The sequence below is a fragment of the Ovis canadensis genome, chromosome 1 (genome assembly GCF_042477335.2).
Source record: "Ovis canadensis isolate MfBH-ARS-UI-01 breed Bighorn chromosome 1, ARS-UI_OviCan_v2, whole genome shotgun sequence".
NCBI classification, from domain to species: Eukaryota; Metazoa; Chordata; class Mammalia; order Artiodactyla; family Bovidae; genus Ovis; species Ovis canadensis.
Window position 1 is genome coordinate 103,528,875 of NC_091245.1, and position 22,742 is coordinate 103,551,616.

At 44.2% G+C, this 22,742-nt stretch overlaps 2 protein-coding genes across 2 annotated transcripts; one reads left to right on the top strand and one right to left on the bottom strand.

Annotated features, from left to right (window-relative positions):
- Positions 1 to 9,537: 9,537 nt before the first annotated feature.
- On the bottom strand, positions 9,538 to 9,801 carry LOC138429634 (late cornified envelope protein 3C-like). Its single transcript, XM_069571381.1, has one exon. It carries the CDS (start codon positions 9,799 to 9,801, stop codon positions 9,538 to 9,540), a length of 264 nt encoding a protein of 87 aa, XP_069427482.1.
- Positions 9,802 to 21,044: 11,243 nt separating this feature from the next.
- On the top strand, positions 21,045 to 21,308 carry LOC138429643 (late cornified envelope protein 3B-like). Its single transcript, XM_069571393.1, has one exon. It carries the CDS (start codon positions 21,045 to 21,047, stop codon positions 21,306 to 21,308), a length of 264 nt encoding a protein of 87 aa, XP_069427494.1.
- The last annotated feature ends 1,434 nt before the right edge of the window (positions 21,309 to 22,742 follow it).

A 22,742-nucleotide genomic window follows, 5' to 3' on the forward strand; every position in this document is an offset into this window, starting at 1 on the left:
GACTAACCTAGATAGTATATTCAAAAGCAGAGACATTACTTTGCCGACTAGGGTCCGTCTAGTCAAGGCTATGGTTTTTCCTGTGGTCATGTATGGATGTGAGAGTTGGACTGCGAAGAAGGCTGAGCACCAAAGAATTGATGCTTTTGAACTGTGGTGTTGGAGAAGACTCTTGAGAGTCCCTTGGACTGCAAGGACATCCAACCAGTCCATTCTGAAGGAGATCAGCCCTGGGATTTCTTTGTAAGGAATGATGCTAAAGCTGAAACTCCAGTACTTTGGCCACCTCATGTGAAGAGTTGACTCATTGGAAAAGACTCTGATGCTGGGAGGGATTGGGGGCAGGAGGAGAAGGGGACGACCGAGGATGAGATGGCTGGATGGCATCACGGACTTGATGGATGCGAGTCTGAGTGAACTCCGGGAGTTGGTGATGGACAGGGAGGCCTGGCGTGCTGCGATTCATGGGGTCGCAAAGAGTCGGACACAACTGAGCAACTGAACTGAATTGAACTGAACTGAAGTGAGTCCTTTAGCCTGATTCTAGAGATCGCTAGTAGATGTTTCCAGCAGCTGGAGCTCTGGGGCTCTGATATCAGTGGAAGCAACAGAGCTGTGAGGAGTCAGGCAGCAGCTGCCAGACTGGGATCCCAGCAGGAGACTGGGAAGGGGGTGGCCGCTGAGGTGAGCACTTTGGGGGACATTTGGAGGCTAGCACTGTTGCTGGGCATCTCAGCAGGGGTAAATGGCCCTAGAGAATAAGATACGCATTGTATCGCTAAAGCTTCTGATCCTCTCTTCTCTAATGAGCTTCATAGATCGTGTGTTCTACTTTTGAGCTAAGAAATGTGGGAAGGAAATGAAACCCGATTTAGAGTTAGTCTGGAAAGATTCTCTTCTTTCTTTGGCCTTTTGCTAGGAAAACACACCGACTCTCTTTTAAGTAGAAACAATGTCTTGTCTCCATGTAATCACGAAGGAGAACAAATCCTTTTAGGTAAACTTTTCTTGAGAATGTCTGGTGGGATAATGGCTTGGAACCAGTCTAGGAAGAGGATGAAGGCACACTGAGGACATGTGGCCTCTGCAAGCCACGGAACTGTGGAAAAATCCCATAATGATGCTCATTAACCCCATACTCTTCTTGCTTCCTCTCTTCTGGACCCTCTGCTTCCCTCTCCTCTGATGGAGTCCTGGGCTTGTCTTCATAACCCTGCTAGTTCAGGTCCACCCTAGCTGGACATTCTGCTGATTTCATAGAAGCCAGAGGAAGCTGGCTCTGAATAGGCTGTAGACTGAGATGCCCGGAACAGGAGCTCCTGGGCTAGTGTTTCACAGCTTGAGTGTGTTGTTGGGGAAGGGTGACAGCATCAAATATTCCCAGCCCAGCTCTGGGCATTAGACAATGTGTTTGATGAAAGGGAACCAGGAAACCTACATAGGTACTTAACAGAGGCCGTGTCCCATGTGCATATTTTACAGTGGATATGAATAGAGTTGAATATGACACATAACCTGACTTACAGTAATTAACTAACTGGATAGACAAGTAAATAAGCAGTCTGTTACCATGTTGGTAAGTGCTGTAGTATAAGTTAGTTAGTGTTAGTCATTCAGTCATGCCTGACTCTGCGACCCAATGGACTGCAGCCCACCAGGCTCTTCTGTCCATGAGATTTTCCAGGCAAGAATACTGGAGTGGGTTGCCATTTCCTTCCCCAGGGGATCTTCCCAACCCAGGGATTGAACCCAAGTCTCCTGCACTGCAGGCAGATTCTTTACTGACTGAGCTACAAGGAAACTACAATTCCTAGTTCTTTGCATATCCTAATTTTCCTGCATGTTCTTTAGGGAAATCAGGTGTGTAAATGTAATCATCTCTTGCCTTGTAGGGTGGTGACTGAACAGAGGACACTGGACATTCAGGGTGGGCTGTGTGTGTAAAATGGATAGCAAAATGAAGAAGGGGAGGTGGGGGCCCCAGAGAGAAGCTTACTGGAAAGCAGCATGGAACCCGTGGGCAGAAAAGGAGTGGAGATAAATCAGTGCTGGACTGGAGGGCAAGTTTAGAGAAGGAAACTGCAATAATTGGGGTGATAAGAATCACAGTTCACCTGTGACAAAATCAAGATCTGAGGGAATGTGTGTTCTTCATTTGAAGACCGTAAAGCAAGGAAGACTCCTAACCATACAGAGTCAGCAGTGATTCGATTCTTCTGCTTGAACTAGTTGAGGAAGGTATGCAGACATGAATGACAAGGCTGGCTTGGATGGAGATGGTTTTGTTGAATGTATCATGAGGTCTATGGTAGTGTTGGGTGCATCTCGCCTACTGGAGCTGATCTCATAGGATCGATGTTTTGTGTATGATCCACTGCTGCAAGCTGAATGTTATTTCCCCTGTGAATTTCATTTTAATTTTAGAGATGAATTTCTCATCCAATTACTCTCTAATATTAAAATAAATATATTTTGCTGTATGTTTTTAAGATAATTCACAGTCAGGATTATAACCAAATGTTATACATATTTGAATTAAATTAAAGTTATATTTTTCAATGGAAATTAAATTGTGTTCACGACAGGGAGGGATGCAATTTTCATCTTCCCATTCTGCCTGGCACTTGAGAATGTAGCAGTGCCAAGACTTACTTCAAATTGCCTGTGGGAGCATAACTGCACTGTGCCACAGGGAGGGAAACTCACTCTAGATGTGGATGGTGGGGAGAGTTTGGGCATTTACATCCTCATCAGCCTTTTTCTCCTTCCAGCATGGGAGCTAGTTTCAGGATCTACAATTGAGTTGACATTTTACTCATATTGTTGAGAGTTCTCTCAGTAGATCATAGACTGGAAGGAGGCACTTTCTCATGGTAGCTAGATGGTAGGGCTGAAAATAACTGTAGTTGAGTGGTGTATTTGCTTCTTAGGAGTAAAATCTCTTGTAACTGGGATTCAAAATTGGGGAGGAAGTTCTGAAATTTCTGAACATTCCAGAACTGTGTGTGGAGCCTTCATTCATCTTCATGATGTGCAGTGGGGATCTGTGGGCCTTTCTGTGGCCCCATCCTAGACTGCATGACTTGGGGGTGATGTTGCTCATCAGTTTAATCTCACTTTCAAGGAGCTCCCATTTCTCAGTCTTCCATTTCTCATCAGAGTGGAAGCTCCATGGGCCCAAATTTGAGCATATGTCCTGTGATGACAGACCAGTGGCTGGGAGACCATAGCCTGGCCACTTGCTCCAAACACGAGAGGGACTCTCTGAGGGTCACCTCTATGAGGGATGCCGCCCTTGGAGCTCTGGTTTCCTGGGGTGGAATTTGGCCTGGCTGGATAAATCCTGGGGGATTTCATGGCTTGGTAGTGCCAATGGGATGATGCCAACAGTGGTGGAGATGCCCAGGTTTGGCTCCTCAGAAAGCATTGTAATCAGGCCATATGAATTATTGGTTGTTGTTCAGTCACTAAGTAACATCCAACTCTTTGTGACCTCATGGAGGAGCACGTCAGGCTCCTCTGTCCTCCACTATCTCCTGGAGTTTGCTCAAATTCATGTCCATTGAGTCGGTGATGCTATCTAACCATCTCATCCTCTGTTGCCCTTCTTCTTTTGACTTCAATCTTTCCCAGCATCAGGGTCTTTTCCAATGAGTTGGCTCTTCCCATAGGTGGCCAAAGTATCAGGGCTTCAGCTTCACATCAGTCCTTCCAATGAATATTCAGGGATTATTTACTTTAGGATTGACTGTTTTGATCTCCTTGCTGTTCAAGGGACTCTCAAGAGTCTTCTCCCAGCACAATATTTTGAAAGCATCAATTCTTTGGTGCTCAGCCTTCTTTATGGTCCAGCTCTCACAACTGCACATGACTATTGGGAAAACCATAACTATTGACTATGCAGCCCTCTGATACCAAAGTAATCTCTGCTTTTGAATACACTGCCTAGATTTGTCATTCAGTTCAGTTCAGTCACTCAGTCGTATCCAACTCTTTATGACTCCCTGAATCGCAGCACACCAGGCCTCCCTGTCCATCACCAACTCCCGGAGTTCACTCAGACTCATGTCTAGGTCAGGAAGCAACAGTTAGAACTGGACATGGAACAACAGACTGGTTCCAAATAGGGAAAGGAGTATGTCAAGGCTGTATATTGTCACCCTGCTTATTTAACTTATATGTAGAGTACATCATGAGAAACGCTGGGCTGGAAGAAGCACAAGCTGGAATCAAGATTGCCGGGAGAAATATCAATAACTTCAGATATGCAGACGACACCACCCTTATGGCAGAAAGTGAAGAGGAACTAAAAAGCCTCTTGGTGAAAGTGAAAGTGGAGAGTGAAAAATTTGGCTTAAAGCTCAACATTCAGAAAACGAAGATCATGGCATCTGGTCCCATCACTTCATGGCAAATAGATGGGGAAACAGTGGAAACAGTGTCAGACTTTATTTTGGGGGGCTCCAAAATCACTGCCGATGGTGACTGCAGCCATGAAATTAAAAGACACTTACTCCTTGGAAGAAAAGTTATGACCAACCTAGATAGTATATTGAAAAGCAGAGACATTACTTTGCCAACAAAGGTCCATCTAGTCAAGATTTGTCATAGCTTCCTTTAAAAATAAATGATAATCTGAGCAGTGAAAAATATTTCTCTGTTTACTGAAAAACACAGCTCCTGCTCAGTTCAGGACCATCCCATCGCCAAAACCATTAGCAAGTCTGTGACAAGCAGCTGGGTCATTCTTACAAAGGATAGGATGAGAGGGTCTACAAATGCCACCTGGTCTTCTAATTTAAGACATTTTCCTTTCTATTCTCTCCTGAGTCCTAACCCATCCTTGAATAATATTTTCACATTTTGAGATATACAACACCTCTCTATGACCATGGGGAATGTTCCAGAATATTCTAGGATTTCCGGATCAGAGAGGTTTTTATTGCTATGCTGAAAGTACCAAAGCTGAAAAGAAAATGTCCATGCAAGTTCATCTTCTAAACAAACTAGAGAGGCCCAATCTCATCCCCCCAGGACTTGTTCCGAAAAAGCAGAGCTGCTCTGGCCCCTACAGTCACTCCCACCAGACTGGCCCAGGATGTACAGCAGAGAGCTGACAAGTGGATTATCTTCTGAGGCTGAGCAGTGTGTCCCTACCCCCTACAGGAGGGCTGGACTGTGCTGGGGGAGGGGAGCATTAGAGACAGAGGTTGTATGCTGAATTACATTGAGCTTCACTGACTTTTTTGTCCTAGATATGGAATCTGCCTGAGATAGTATTAACTGGGAGAACACAGAGAGATCTCCGCCTCACTCACCACGGGGTTCAATGTTATGGCAGTTGGAGGGAAAGGGAACAGGAGCTTTTCTGATGGAAGGGATTTGGAAGCCCCCCAGATTGTCCAGATACATGTCCTTTAAAACTTTCTGTGAGCCTATCATTTCTTATTTTTCTTTTACTCCATATTCTTTCCCTCCCTCCCTCCCTCCTTCTCTAACATATATTGAGCTGACTTGGGTCCTTGTAATCTTCATTCCTGGGCTTCCCTGATGGTTCAGCAGATATAGAATCTGCCTGCAATGCAGGAGATTCAATCCCTGGGTCAGGAAGGTCCCTTGGAGGAGGGCATCGCAACCCTCTCCACTATTCTTGTCTGAAAAAGTCTATGGACAGAGGAGCCTGGTGGGCTACAGGCCAAAGGGTCGCAAAGAGTCAGATACAACTAAACACACATACCATCAACAATCTTCATGCCTAGGTCCTCCATACCTTCCCGGGCCGTTGCCAAGAGTTTTCTTGCGAAGAAAGTCATAGGACTCCTCAAATACCTTTTGCCTCAGCTGTACCATGTATGTGTGTGTGTGTGTGGGGGGGTGGTCCTCGGGCCCTGGGTCAGAGCCTTTGGGCATCAGTCCACTTCCATCTGCAGTGACTCTAAGGGGATGTTGCATCCAGATGTTGTCACTTGGGATCACTTGGGGCTGATGGATGGGATGAGGACCCTGGCCCATGAGAACAGTACTTGGACAACTGGCAGGAACAGAGGGGTAGATCTTTGGTGGGTCCATGGGCAGTCAGCCCAGATGGTGATGCCAAGAGGAGCTCACAGAACCCAAGAGTCCTCATTAGAGGGCTGAGGTCTTGCTGGTGCTGAAGGAGGATGGGGCTTGTTGGGCATTTATCTAGAGTCAGATATTCTGTTTGTGTTTGCATTCTGGCTTCTCCAGTTAACAGCTAGTATCTGGGAAAGGCGGGGGGGGGGGTGGGGGGGCGGGGGCGGAAGACAAAAACTATAAAGTGATAGAGGCACGAGAGACAAAAGATGTGAGGAATAAAATAAGAGATAGAGACAAGAACTCTGCAGAAGGCGTAGTGACACAGTTTGTCAATTGGTTAAGACTCCGATTCCACTGTAGGGGGCACGGGTTCTATTCCTGGTCAGGGAAGATCCTACACACTACATGGTGGGGCAAAATAATAATAATAATGATAATAAACTGGTTGGTTCTTTAAAGAAAAAAAAAAAAGACATATCTAAAGGCCACTGTGTCAGTGCCTTAGTGACTGTGCTATTTATTCTAGCTCCAGAAATAGTATAGGGGAGGGAGGGATTCAAGTTGGCTGGGGTGGTTAAGGGAGATTAGCTCAGCTGTGAATCACACTGACTGGGTGTGGTGATGACGAGGGTGATAATGGTGAGTAGCAGTGATTACCCAAATGTTTTGGAAATTTCAATTATGTAAGCTGTTTGCTATTTTGCCATTGCACCTTTTATAACATTGGAGATGCATTGCTCTCTGAAACATCACATTTAAGAAGAGGACACATCCTTTCAGTCCCAATGATTATTAATTACAATGATGACAAAATATTATTATTTTCTATGAACACTTATGAAAAGTATGTGTCTGCTTATCCTTGTACAGGAAGACCTGATGTGCAGCCATCCCTTTTCAGATGATTAGAAAAGAATATTCATGGGAAGAAAAGAGCACCTCTAAAAAGGTATTTTCCCACTGGGGCTGTGGAATAATGGAGTGGGGCAGAGAAAGGAATGAGGATGAGGTCTGCTCGTGCACTAACATTATTCCAGTGGTTTGTAACAATCTGCTCCCTCTCCATTCTTGACTGCTGTCTTTGAATGTGGAAGCTAGCATATGTTCGATGTCGTTTTTTGTTACCACCAAAGCCACTATCTCAAAGCGTCAATATTTTCTCCAGGCTAGATGTTTCCTCTGGGTTTATTAAGCTAGCACCAGTGTCCACTCACCCTGAGTAACAGGCCAACTGAGAAGAGAGTCACTCGGTTTCACTCGACATTGTGACGTTGTGTATAAAACAATCAGCTATTGCCTGTAGACCCATTTGAACACAAGTTCTCAAGAGAAGAAATGTCTCTGATTCTCAATCATATCTCCGGTGCCTAGAACTGAGCACATAATAGCTGCTCAATAAAAATGAACTGAATAGATAAATTGGCCCAAGGAAAGGACCTGAAGTGACCTTGATGAGCTTTGGGGAATCTGATTTTCTCCACGGCTGGGCTCCATGTTAAAGATGTTCTCATGTTACTTCTAGCTTCCCAAGCCCCCCTTGGAATGCTAGCTAGGCGCTTTCCTGGTTGACCCTGCTCCCTTTTCTCTCTCCTCTCTCTCCTTTTTAAAAACACAGTTTTAACTCAACCATAGCTGTAACTCTGTAGGCTCTTCGGGTGGCAGTTTGAGGTGCTTCTGAATCTCCACGTCTTCTTCCGCAGCCTCTGTCAGGTGGCATGCTCTAATCCTCCAGTTTTGTTCAGCTTGTGGAATAAGGTTTCCAGCCTGCACAGGGCTGCAGGGCCTGCGGTCTCCTGCTCTCGCACCTTGCATTCCAGGTTTGCAGGCTCTATCAGGCGAGGCACAACTCTTCCCTGGGAGCCAGCGGGTTAGCCACTTCCAGGAGCTACCTTGCCCTGCGGAAGGCTGAGCACTCTGCTGATTTCTAACCCATCTAAAACTAATGGCCAGAGCTGGGACTCCTGCTCCAGGGAATCATGTCTCATTTGTTAGATGGAGTTGGTGTGTATCTGGAATTAATCTCCTCTGAGACTTTTTGACTTCCAAATTTTAGAAGTTAACTTCCAGGTTTGATAAAATCATTTCATAATTTAAGGTTGCAAAGTTATCCAGTTTTGCCTGCCCGCTCAGTTCCTAACATCAATTTCACATAATATTTACGATTGATTGTAGCTTCAGTTCTGACATTGTCTGACTTTTCAGACAATGTCAAACTGAGATGTTACTCTTGGCTCACACTTAGGAACATTATTTCAGCCTCAGAAATGTCTGAGTTTCACAATTTAGGCTAAAACATAGTACTTTATTTAGCTTCATGATAGTGCAGAATTCAAATTTAATCAATTATATAGAATTCCAGCGACAATTCTCATTTTCTCTTTTTCCTAAAATTCTCATTTCACATGCTCCAGTCATCTCATTAACTAAACTCCCAGCCACACCATTTCCTCTAGACCTCATTCAATCCTTCACTTACCTTTCATCTCCCCCTGCATTTTCATAGAGTTGGTGGAGTTAACTTTCCTTCCTTAGATGTATCTTCTTCCTCTTTTTTTTTTGTAAATTAATTTATTTATTTTAATTGGAGGCTAATTACTTTACAATATTGTAGTGGTTTTTGCCATACATTCATATGACTCAGCCATGGGTGTACATGTGTCCCCCATCCTGAACCCCGCTCCCACCTCCCTCCCCATCCTATGCCTCAGGGTCATCCCAGTGCACTGGCCCTGAGCGCCCTGTCTCATGCATCAAACCTGGACTGGAGATCTGTTTCACATATGGTAATATACATCTTTCAAAGCTATTCTCTCACATCATCCCACCCTTGTCTTCTCCCACAGAGTCCAAAAGTCTGTTCACTTTCGTTGCCTCTGGAGTCACTGTTTCTTTATTTAGGACTCAGAAATAGCTTATTAAAGTAACAGAACTCCCATATCACACCCTGGCAATTCCCAGGTTGTATCAGGACCCATTGCAGGTTTCGAGGGAAGTCAGTCCTTTCACTGAGAGGTGCAGGACCTAAACCAATAAGTCTCCATTCCAGCTGAAAACTCATGATCCTTCATGAACGGAGGCGGAAATGAACTGCTCTCTTCTCCTGATCCAGAGCTCAGATTCTGCCTCCAGAACATTGTGTGGATTGTGTTGGCCACCGGGGGATCTGGGGAGGGACAGAGTGAAACGACACATGAGCCACCTGGAAATGAGGAAGAAAAGCTTTATTTTTTTCACAGGGTCTGGCACAGGCTCTGCTGATCATCAGCAGGTGCAGGAGGTGGGGACCTGTGAGATCCTGGAGATCAGACAGAAGGAGCCCTCCAGAGAGAGCTCTGAACCCTGTGCAGGAGCATCTCCTGGCTCAGTCTGGGCGAATGAGAATGGGGTGTCCAGGAAAGGATGTCTCAGGCTGGGGCTTTTCCTTGGCACTTGGGTCCTCGTTTCCTCTGAAATCACATGTGTCAACATCAGGAGGCCCGGTCAGCAGCAGCCTCCAGATCCCTGGCCACAGCCAGAGCGCCTGGACTGCAGACCACCATCACCATCACAGGAGTTGGAGCTCTGGCGCCGGCAGTGGTGGGACCTGCGGTGCCTGTGGAGGCCCAGGCAGCAGCCACCCTCAGAGCTGGGGGCGCAGCTGGAGGAGGTGGGAGGCAGACACTGTGCTGGGCTTTTTGGGGGACACTTGGGGGAGGGGCACTTGGGAGGGGGCTGGCACTGCTGCTGGTTCTGCTGGCAGGACATCTCGGCAGGAGGTCAGTGAGCCTGGGCAAAACAAAATCACCTTGTCAGCCTGGAATCCACAGTCCAGTGTTTCCCCACTCTTGGTTTCCTGATCCCTCTCTTGTCAGGCCAGCTGCTTCTTAAGACAGGGCCGCAGGAGGGAGAGGAACACTGATGTGGAGTTAATTTGATCATGCAAGATGCCGCCTATGTTGCTCTCTGCCCAGGATCCCATGGTGCCAATCTAACTGAGCATCTAGACTTTTGTATCTCAAAGGAAACACACAAGGGATGTACCCATTTGAGGAAAGTATTCTGAAAAGTGCTTATCACAGGAACCGTGTGTAGACACGAATAGAAAGAGCATGGGAAGTGTCATGAGCTCCTGTGAATTTGCAGTTCCCAGAATTCTTGTTTCATCCCAAAGGAACTCCTTCCTGATTCCTACATCACACCCCTGGCTACCTTCTCTGCAACCATTCTTCTGGGATTTCATTTCAGGCCCTTTTGGTTTCCACTTTTCTGCTATGATCTCAGGGTTCCTTTCCAGCATCTCAGGTAGAGTTCCATTCCCTGCTGGATACTCACCAGGTGTCAGGAGGGAGGAGAAGTCTGTTTCTGAGGAGGCTGTGAATGGAGAGCTCAGGGCAAGAGCCCTTTTATCCTGTGCTGCGTGTGTGATACATGACTTGAGCATGCTGCTGCTTTCACAATCCAGGGGAGGGTGACAGTCTGGCATGTTCCCAGGACTAGACCTCAAGCCCTTTTCCTGGGCACTTACATAGTGTCCACCTAAGGAGTTTCCATCAAGAAGCACGGTGACTGTCCACACACCTCCCGCTAGGGCAGCTAGTAGCCTGGCAACCTTCCTTCCTTCCTTCATTGTTTCAGACCATCTGCCTCCATTCAGATTCTGACTCACCTTCTTTCCTGGGAATAGGTACAGCGATGGAAGAATTCTGTTTTGTTTTGTTATCCCCCTACCCCACCTCCCTCCGCCACCATGTGGCTGGTGGGATCCTAGTTCCCTGACTAGGGATTGAACCTGTGTCCCTGTTTTGGAAGCTCAGAGTCTCAACCACTAGACTGCCAGGGAAATCCCAGAATAATTGTTATTGGATCATGAGTCTACCAAGACAGACACACAGACAGACAAATTAATAGATCATAGAAAAAATTCCAAGTGGACCATGTTTCCTGGCTGCCCCAGTGACAAGGACCTTCAGAATAATCCACTGCTGCCTCCTGAGCTCCTTGCAGTGAGATACAGGCATGGGAAGGGGACTGACTGTACCTGTATCCTGTCTAGGAGAAGTGAGCCCCTCTGGGGACCTTATGGCACCAGGCAGCAGCAGGCAGCTTCATGCAGGGGAGCAGAGCCAAATTAGGTGTTGATGGACAAACAAACAAATTGACCTGAGCTGAAAAAAAGTTGTTGGTGCAATCATCTGAACTCAAAACTATTTGCACACTTAAGGAGGGAGATGGGAGGGATGTTCAAGAGGGAGGGGACATAAAAAATAAAAAGAGATCTGATATAACATCTGCAAGGGCACAGGTCAATCATGCATACATTAAAATTAATATAAAATGAGAAATAAAACTCTATATGGTTAAAAAATTACTATTTGCACACTTAACTCTATTTTACTATCTACCATTAAAATATATAATTAAGGCTGTAAGCTTTAATAATCCATAGCTAATTTAAACAAGTTTTGCTATTATAATAATATTATATCATGGTCCTATATTTTCTTACAGGGCTTCCCAGGTGGTGCTAGTGGTAAGAAGCTTGGCTGTTGATGCAGGAGACATAAGAGACTCGGGTTTGATCCCTGGGTCCAGAAGATCCCTGGAGGAGGGCATGGAAACCCACTCCAGTATTCTTGCCTGGAGAATCTCATGGACAGAGGAGCCTAGCAGGCTACAGTCTATAGGGTTGCAGAGAGTCAGACACAACATAAGCGACTTAGCACACATATTTTCTTACAGAGAAAAATGTTCATGGCCTATTAACTAGTAAATAGCAGGTGATAAAGCAGTGCACATAGTTAAGTGATTTTTTTTTTTTGGTCATGCCTTGCAGCATACAGGATCTTAGTTCCCTGACTAGGTATCAAACCCATGTCCCCTGGATTAGGAGATCGGAGTCTTAACCATTGGACTGCCAGAGAAGTCCCAATTAAGTGAGATTTTGAATAAAATCTTTTTGTAGAGGAAGTATCTTATTCTATTATGACCATTAAAACCTCTAGGAATGGCTTCCTGCCTTTAGAAAATTTTGTTTTTCTCCCTCTACTCAACACTCACCTAACATTAAAGCTTAGGGCACCTGTACAGTATTTCAAGACCCTGTGCAGGAAGGACTTGGCATGGAGTGGACCTTCAGAGTGTTAGCTCAGGATGGAGTTGGTGGAGATGGTGTGGAGGGAATTGTGGCCTCACTGACCTTCTCCTGTCTCCAGAGTGAGGCTCCTGACAGCCCTGAGGCCTTGCTTTCAGTCCCAGCCTCCCTTTCAGTTTGACCACTATTTGCCTCACTTCACTGAGAGCCCTACAACTGGATACTGGGTTGCAAAGGGGAAAATATGAGCTATGAAAAGAGACATTATTTTTTCTGTTGGACTCCATGGTGAGGATGCAGAAAGAGAAGATAGAAGGCAACTCATATTTATTTTCATCAGCTTTTCTGGATGGGGAATCCCTTCAGTAATGCCATAAACTATGGCTACTCTCCCTCCTGGTGCACTGGGGAAGTCTTACTATACAACTTGTGTCCCAACGTGATTACTCAGTCATGTCCTAATTTGTGGCATAATACAGAGATAAGTGGTCAGCCTAAAGGAAGTGGTGCTGACATCACTCCTGGGGTTCCTCTGAAGGTCCAAATTGACCTTGGGGATGACCAGGAGGGGGATGTCCCCCACTGTTTCTTCTCCTGCAGACCAGATTCTCCTATTGGTAGCCCTCCTTCTTCCTGAATATTTCTTCTCATCCAGTCACTAATCCCCAAGTTTCTACATTCAATAAACTTTAATGGTGTGTCAGCTGTGGGTCAGGGACTGGTCTCAGCACTGGGAGTACAGCTATGAAGGAAACATAACCTGCCCTCACAGGATTGCCAGTCTAGCAGAGAGGAGGGACACCATGATGAATTACAACTGTCTATAGATTAAAGAGAGATTGTAGGTGCTGTGGCAGGTATAAGGATAAGGCCTGAATCAGTCCAAGCTTCAGTCCTCTGCAAAATGTGAATAGTTTTCCTCTTTGACTTGTTCAATAGAAGCAAGTACAAGGCTCTTTTTGGTCCAAATGAGTACAATCTCTATCTCGAGTCATTAGCCAACAACAGCTGAAAGGTAATAGTAATCTCAGTGGTGGAATAAGTTCCAAAACTTCTGGGTGGCTTTCAGTGTAAAGATTTCTCCATCTTCCTTAAAATGTGAGTGGGGACTCCCCTGGTGGTCCAGTGACTAAGACTCCACATTCCCAATGCAGGGGCCTGGGTTCAATCCCTGGTCAAGGAACTATATCCCACATGCTGCAACTAAAGATCCTGAATGCCTAAACTAAAACCTAGCACAGCCAAATAAATCAATAAATATTTTTAAAAACATCAGTGGACTTCTCTCTGGTTTCCTCCAGGCTCCATCCCTCGTTCCTTGTCTTATGGGCACCTGGTTTAGTCCTGGAGTTGCTGCTCTCCCATTTTATATCCACCTCAGGGAGGAAATCCCTCTTCACAGCCCCTTACATTTCTCCCAAACAGGCCTTCAGATGGAGCAGATGTCCTTGATGATGGAGGAATGGCTGTGAGGCCATTAGGACAGTTCTGTGAGGACCAGTGTGAGTAGCTCATCTTCAGGAGCTGGGCATCCTGCAGTGTGGAGCTACCAGAGAGAATGCACTTTACTTCTGATGCTTCTTCCTTAAAATGCACTTGGAAGCATTAAATCTCAATTCATCAATCAAGTCCATCATCTTACATAAGAAATGAAACAAAGACAAACTTCTTCCTTCTTTCAGGGATGGGACCAGGAGGTGACAGAACTGTGTGAAGCTTCTGTGACCAGTGGCTCAATTTCTTTTAGGGAAAATGGTGCAAAGGAGTGTGAAAATGCCTCCCAATCTTCTAATTGAGGCTATTTCTTCCTAGCTTCCACATATCAAATTTCCTCCCCAGATGGTGTCTGACACTTTGAGGATGTAAAATGCGTCCTCATATGGAAATATTGAAAATATTCCATTGGATTAAGACCTTAAAATGATATTGGTTTGGGATTTTTCTTAGTATTGTATATATTTTTTATTTTTTTGGTTTTATTTTTTAGTTTAACTTTCATTTTATATTAGAGTAGAGTTGATTTACAACGTTGTGTTAGTTTCATTTATACATATATTTATTCTTTTTCAGGTTCTTTTCTCATATAGGTTATTACAGAATATTCGAGCCCCAACCCTAAAACCATAGCATCTAAATATCCTTAACTTCTAAAGAGCGCATTGGAAGAGTCCCAGATTTCCTCTATGTATATTAAGAAACTGTAGAAGTATCTCTCCCATTAACACTGTCATATGAAAATAGAATGCCAGGAATTTTATGAGAAATGTCAGAACAGAGGATGATTTTCCCAGCAGACTGTCAAGGAGGATGGACATCAAGGATGTGAGCTGTATCAGGACAGGATGAGCTGGGTGGATATGCGGTGATGAGAGCTGTCAGACTGGCTGGTATGGCCATGTGACACTCACCTTTGGAAATTCCAGGAAATAGTGTGGAGACACTTTGTGATTGTTTAGATGGTCATTTCCATATACTGTTATTTGGCCAAATGTATGTATTATAGTCTTATCTTGTACTCACAGGCTGAAAAAAACAGCTGATATTTAGATTATACATTACGTGAGATACTCATAATTTGTAAAATTATGTGTCTTTTGGTAAATGTAAAAAAAAAAAATACAGACAGTCCAGCAATTCTAAGGAGAATCTTGAAATAGTTGAGACATTATTGCATTCACATCAGACTAAAGGGAAAATAAAAACATATTATCATCTCAATAAATGCAGAGAAAGCATTTGAAAAAAATCCAACGTCAATTCATGATTTTTTTTTTTAATCTTTCAGAAAGACAACGAATCTTGTAGGGATTCCTTGGGAACATCCCCAACTTTATAAAAAGCATCCTCAACTTCATAATATTTTCATACTTGATATAGACAATGAATGTTTTTCTCCTAAAATCAGGAGCAAGGCAAGGGCAGATCTATGGAAAAGAACATAGGGTTCAAAAATAGACCCAGTATAGAGGATTAATTTATTTTAAACAAAGGTACAGAGGTGATTGAATGGAGGAAGGACAGTCATTTCAACAAATGATGTTGAAACACTTGGCCATCTCTGTGTTAAAAAAAGAACTAAAATTTACCTTATGCTATACACAAAAATTAACTCAACAAGGATATTAAACCAAAATGTAAAACATAAAACTTCTAAAGTAAAACATAATAGATGATCTTTTATGACGTCGGGTTATACAAACATTTTTTAGATATGGCAAAAAAGGAGTCATTGAAAAAGAAAACCTTGATAAATTGAACTTTACCAAAATTAAAAACACTAACTTTTCAAAAGACATTGTTAGGAAAATGCAAAGAAAACTCAGAGACTTGGGGAAAATATTTGCAGAATATATATCTTACAGAGTTATGTCTAGAACAAAAAAAAATACTTGAAAACTAAAAATAAGAAAACAGAAAATAGACACTCATATCAACAAAGAAAATGCATGGATGGCAAATAAGCACAAGAAAAGACACTGAACATCATTTGTCATTAAGGAAATGCAGATTAAAAGCAAAATGAGATACCACTCTATACACATTAGAAGGGTTAAAAAAAATAACTGACAATACCGCATACTATGAAGGATGTGGAGCATTTAGAGCTCTTAGACATTGCTGGTGACAATGGAAAATTATACAACCAATTTGGAAAATAGTTTGCCAGTATCTCATAAATAGAAATGTATACTCACCATTTGCCCCAGAGCCATATTCTTAGGTAACTGGCCAAAAAGAATTAAAATTTATGTTCAGAGAAAAACCTGTAAGTCAATGTTTATAGTGGCTTTGTTCGTGATTGCCCTGAATTGCAAATAAACCAAGTGTCCTTCAACTGGTGAATGGATTAAAAATCTGATACATCCATGCAGTGGAATGCTACTTAGCAGTAAAAAAGGAATGAGCTACTACTATATGAAACAAAAGAAATGAATTTTAAATACATTTTTCTATGTGAAAGAAGTCAGGCTTTCAATGTCACCCATGGTGGATTCATGTCAAAGTATGGCAAAACCAATACAATATTGTAAAGTAATTAGCCTCCAATAAATAAATACATTAAAAAAAATCAATGTCACATATTATATAGTTCTAATTGTATACCAACAAAGGTCTGTCTAGTCAAAGCTTTTTTTCTTCCAGTAGTCACGTATGGATATGAAAGTTGGACTATAAAGAAAGCTGAGTGTCAAAGAATTGATACTTTTGAACTGTGGTGTTGGAGAAGACTCTTAAGAATCGTTGGACAGTAAGGCGGATCCAACCAGTCCATCCTAAAGGAAATCAGTCCTGAATATTCATTGGAAGGACTGAGGCTAAAGCTGAAACTCCAATACTTTTGCCATCTGATGCAAAGAACTGACTCATTGGAAAAGACCCTGATGCTTGGAAAGATTGAGGGTGGGAGGAGAAGGGGACGACAGAGGATGAGATGGTTGGTTGGCATCACCAACTCAATGGACATGAGTTTGTGTAAGCTCTGAGAGTTGGTGATGAACAGATAGGTGTGCTGTAGTCCATGGGGTCGCAAAGAGTCGGACACGACTGAGTGACTGAACTGAACTGAGTTATATGACATCCTGGAAAAGATAAAACTATAAAGACTAAAAATAGATTGGTGGTTGCCCAGGGTTGGGATGGGGGAGGGAATATATTGGGGTGATGGACTTGTTCCGTGTCTTAATTGTTGCAGCAGTTGCATGACAGCAGTTATCTGTTAGTTAAAGCCCATGGAATTGTATACTCCAATGAGTGATTTTTTTAGAGTATGTAACATACACCTTGACTTACCTGGTGGCTCAGTGGTAAAGAATCCTACTGCCAAGGCAGAAATTCAGGTTCAAACCCTTGGTTGGGAGGATCCCCAGTGGAAGAAAATGGTGACCCACTTCAGTATTCTTGCCTGGAGAGTGTGGACGGAGGAGCTTGGTGGGCTATAGCCCATGGGGTCGCAAAGAGTCAGATACGACTTAGTGACTAAACAACAACAAAATATACCTCAAGGAATCTGACTTAATAATAGAAAAAATTTAAAACAGTACTTTTTAGGAATATATACAAATGTGACAAATATATATTAAAAGGGAAGAAAGAAAGAACATTAAGCACAAAATTCAGGATTTTGGTCATGTCAGTTGGCTGGGACATGGGATGACAGAGAACTCAGTAGGTCCATGTAATTTACTATAAAGTTATTATTTCACTTAGGTGGTAGACTTTTGTATGTTTTTATTTAAGTGATTGATAGATAAATTAAAAGGGGACATATGTGGACCAATGACCAGCATACATTAAAAACCAAGGATTATTGTTCCAGTCTACACCCAATGTCTGATAATAAGAAAACTAAAGGACATAAACTCCAAGGAGAAATACCTTCCCAGGATACCACTTTGGGCCTTACTTTTCTCATCTTCCCCTTTTCACAACATCAGTCATAAATTGCCTATGAGAAGGGCTACTCCTTGCTTGTTTATTTGTTACTAATATGCGCGGCTCAGAAGGCTTGCCTTGGAGCTGGACCTCAGATAAAGCACTTCCTGCTCCAGAGCTCACATACACATTACTAGGTCATAAGATCCTCATTTTAGGCCAACCAGGTCAGTTTCTTCTCCATGTTAGTTTCTTCTCCATGAGAATCTGACATCTTCACAGTAAAGCATCTTTGAAGTCAATACATGCTTTGAGCTGTGAATTCAAGTGTCTTCCTTGGTTTTCTTAGGCTCATTGTGGACTCTGCTCTGAGAAGGAAAGCACTGGTTGTGAGGTGGGGGAGGTTCCAGGAGAATGTGCATGCTCAGACATGTCTGACTCTTTGCAGCCTGTAGCCCACCAGGCTCCTCTGTCCATGAGATTTCCCAGGCAAGAATACTGGAGTGGATTGCCATCCCTCCTCCAGGGGGTCTTCACCACCCAGGGATCTAGCCCGCATCTCCTATGCCTCCTGCAGTGGCGGGCGAATTCTTTATCACTGAGCCACCTGGCAAGGTTCCAGGAGGGAGGTGTGAAATTAAAGAGCTCCATCACAAAGAGGAAGAGAATGGGCACATCAGGAGACAGGGACTAAGACAGGGACTCGGGGTGGGGCCGGGAGGAAGCCGGCTACCAGTCAGCTGGTGATGCACCAGGACCAGAAAGCAGCTCTATTAGCAGGTTCTGAAATGATCTGAGTCACATTGACTGGGGACAAGTGTTACACCCAAAGTGTAGCCCCACAGCAACACAGAGCCACACATTGCTGGGATAAAACATGGCCTCTGTGCTTATTTCTAGAAAAGCATACTGTATGAAAAAATAAGTAGCTCCCTTCTGCAGCTAGATTTGGACCCTAAGACTTAAGTCAGTTCTCCTCCCTTCTACCTACACATTTTGCCTTAGGAGGTTTTTTATGAGCCTCATTTGATATCATAGACCTTATAGTGGTAAAGTGAAAGTGTTGGTTGTTCAGTTGTGTCTGACTCTTTGTGACCCCATGGACAGTAGCCTGCCAGGTTCCTCTGTCCACGGAATTCTCCAGGCAAGAATACTGGAGTGGGTAGCCATTCTCTTCTCCAGGGGATCTTCCTGAAATATATTTTTAGTGTTCACTCTAACTGGGATATCGGGTTGAAAATATACAACAGCCCCCCAGTCCAGGACCATTTATGTTCTCACAAGTATCCTGAAAGAACTTTTGGAACCACTGATTCAAAACAAGTAAATTGTACATTGATGAGAAAAAGGACACCATAGCCTTTGCTATTAATTTTGTGTCTATAAACAGGTAGCTAGTCCTTCAAGCTTGTAAGAAATTGGAATGCAATGTGATACATTTGCTATAATAAAGTTTTATGTAATTTTATTTAATTAAATTTAAGTATGTGAATGCTGAAGTGTCAATGATAAATTTATTTTTGGTAAGTGTAGTATAATATATTTTTCATATTGGAGATACAGTTTGATGAGGAATAGATATGTATTGTCACCAGTAAATTCAATGGGGAAATAGCACTCAGACGGGAAAGCATCTGCCTGCAATGTAGGAGACCCCAGTTGGATCCCTGGGTTGGGAAGCTCCCCTGGAGAAGAGAATGGCTACCCAATCCAGCATTCTTGCCTGGAGAATTCCTTGGACAGAGGAACCTGTCAGGCTACTGTCCATGGGGTCACAAAGAGTCAGACATGACTGAGCAACCAACACTTTCACTTCAGCCATTATAAGGTCTATGATATCAAATGAGGTTCATATAAAACCTCCACCATGGTCAATCTTAAAATTACCAACCATTTTTATTATTATCATTTGCACAATTTTCCTTCCCTTAGCTCTTCCAACATCTGAACCACTTTCTTCTATTAGCTTCTACGGTGTTAGAATCAATAGTGCACATTGGCATGGACACAACAGAGCCTCAGTGAAGAGTGGACTTTGCCCCATCTCCCCTTCTCCTCCTTCTTCTTAATAATATCAATTGTGAATCTCGTCACATCTAGAGCTGTAGGCCCCTTCTTAGTGGGACTTGACTACTGCTGCCCATGCTGCCACATGGGATAGTAAGGTTCTCTTAGGAACCTGTCTATCTTAGACAAGAACTGGCTCCCACCTCCATCCCTTACCTTACACATCTTCCATCTCCGTCAGGACAATAACCTTGACCAGCTGTCACCAGACTTCAGAGAACACTGGAGTCTCCATTACCCTTTGGGACTTGCAGTGCAATGTGGGGACAAGGGGGGTGGACTATCACAAGCTAAAATCTTAGGCTTGAGGTCTTTGTAAACACATCTGTGATAGCACATATCTCAATAGATCAATATACTTATTTGTCTAGGGACATTCCTGGCCACGCAGAGGTTAGGACTTCACTTTACAATACAGGAGGTGAGGGTTCAATCCCTGATCAGGGAGCTAAGATTTCATATGCCTTGTGCCCAAAACACCAAAACATGAAACAGAAGCAACTTTGTAACAAATTCAATAAAGACTTTTAGAAATTATTTTAAAATATATATTTACTTCTCTGTGTCATGATCTATTTAACCTGTGAGATAATCAGAGAAGAAATATGTCATACATCTCTCTATATTATTCTTGTCAAATGAAGTAAAATGGACAGAGCTTGGTCTAGGAATGGAAGTGAATGAATGACTAAAGACACAGCAATAGGTCCAGAGCAGATCTGAGTAGCAAGCGGTTCAGCAGTCACAGGGACATCCTGGTTCCACCTTAGTAGAATTTTAGATTCATGCCCAGGAAGACACGAGGCAAGCACGTAGGAAGTGTGTGTTGTCATTGCCCTCCCCCTTGTTGTGAAAGCAGCAGGATGCTCGGGCCGTGCATCACACACCCAGCACAGGATAAAAGGGCTTCTGCTCTGAACTGCGCATCCACAGCCTACTCAGGAGCATCCTTCTCCTGCCTCCACTGCAACGGTGAGTGACTGGAGGGGACAGAGCCTCAGCTAGGACTGTGGGGGAGACAAACTCAGGGTTGGTGGGGAAGAGGAAAGCAGAGGTGTCTGTGGAGGCAGCAAGAATCAGACTTTGAGGGGCAACTGGGGACAGGGGACAGTGAGCAACGACCTGTGTGGGAGGCATTGGGGTCTGGGACACATGACTCTCAGCACCACCCCCACGCTTCATCCTGAAACACACATGTACCCAGAGACATCCTCCACGGGTCACTTCCCAGTGGGGTGTGTTTCTCTCCGTGTTTCTATGGGACCCACTTAGAGGATGACAGCATGGTTCTGCAAGTAGAGAGTGAGATCCATTGAGATCAATTTCCACTTTCCTCCTGAACATCACAGCTCAGGAGGCAGCTGGGATTAGGAGCATAGGCCCTAGTAAGACCGCTCACAGGGGAGACAGCGGCCTGGAGCTTGTGCGCTGATCTTTTCTCCTTGAATGTGTCCAGGCTCACTGACCTCCCGCCGAGATGTCCTGCCAGCAGAACCAGCAGCAGTGCCAGCCCCCTCCCAAGTGCCCCTCCCCCAAGTGTCCCCCAAAGAGCCCAGCACAGTGTCTGCCTCCAGCCTCCTCGGGCTGTGCTCCCCGCTCTGAGGGCAGCTGCTGCCTGGGCCCCCACAGGCGCCGCAGGTCCCACCGCTGCCGGCGCCAGAGCTCCGACTCCTGTGATGGTGATGGTGGTCTGCAGTCCGGGCGCTCTGGCTGTGGCCAGGGATCTGGAGGCTGCTGCTGACCTGGCCTCCTGATGCTGAGACACATGATTTCAGAGGAAACAAGAAGCCAAAAGCCAAGGAAAAGCCCCAGCTTGATGCATCCTTTCTTGGACACCCTGGTATTTGCTTCCCAGGCTGACTAGCTGAAATGTTCACAGCAGGGTGGTACGCTCTCCCTAGAAGGCTCTAAGGTATATTTCCCAGGAGCCCGTGGGCTCCCCTGCTCTGTGCCTCACAATGTTCTCACTGCTGTTTGACCACATAGAGAAATAAAACCTCTTCTCACACCACATGCCTCTCACCTGTCCATTGACTGCTCCACCCAAGGCTGCCCGGTGGGCCCCTCCCTCGGTTCCTGAAGGTCCGGCTTGCCTGCACCAGGGAATGATCCTGGCAGGAACCTGGCACATTAATAGGTCTGCTCTTCCTCACATGGGTTTGTGGGGGTCTCCCAGTGGGAGTTTTGGGGGTGGCAGGTGAGAGAAGAGGAGCTGTCTGGTTGCTGAGAACACTCTCAGAAAAAGGCCATGTATAACATGGGAGAGGAGGGATGAGCTGTCCTCAGAATCCGTTTCTCTGTTGAGGCTAGTGTGAAGGATCAGACATTGAGGAAAATGAGACCAAAGAGGATGGAGGACTTGGAGGCAGAAAGAAAGACCTGGTAGAGAAAGAGCAAGTTCATCTGAAAATAATGAACTTGGGAGAGAGAGATGAACTGGTCAGGCAGTGAACTCTCAAGAAACCCAAAGTGAGGGCTTTCTTGGAAAGAATACATGGGGCATCCAGCAAATGAGAGCCTCTCGGCTTTGAGAAAACAGAAAAAAAAGAGGACATGAGAAGCATCTCAGAGGGTTACAGACTGGACGCTTGTACATTTTTTTCAAGAGATTTGATGTAGAATGGAACTCATTTGCATTATTTTTTGGCTATTGAATGCTAGTTTTCAAATCCAATAGTAGTAAAGAATCATTCACTCAGATAACTGGAGTTGATTCTGGCTTCAGCTGCATGCTTTATTCCTGGCCTCTCTAGGATGATAATGATCTCAGAGTGGTCCTGAGACTCTTCACATGGTACCTCCCAAAGACAGCATCCCAAGAGGACCAGGAGGAATCTGTATGACCTTTCATGGTCCAGGCTCAGAAGTTACACAGTATCACTTCTACCATATTCTGTGGGTTAGAGCTGTCATAAGCCTGTCTAGATTCAAGAGGAGGGAATGCAGACTTTATTTCTCAATGAGAAGAAAGTCAAGGAATTTTTAGCTATGTTTTAAAATTATCTCAATGGGTATCTTGACCACTAACCTCACTTCTTTCCAGCTCACATTATCTATTCTTGAAGCCTTAGCATAAATTTTGAAAAGGTTCAAATACTGGCCATAATTATAAAATATTCAAGTTTTAAAGAGAAAGACTGTTCCCACAACCTTTGTGTATCTAGAAAGTTCAGAA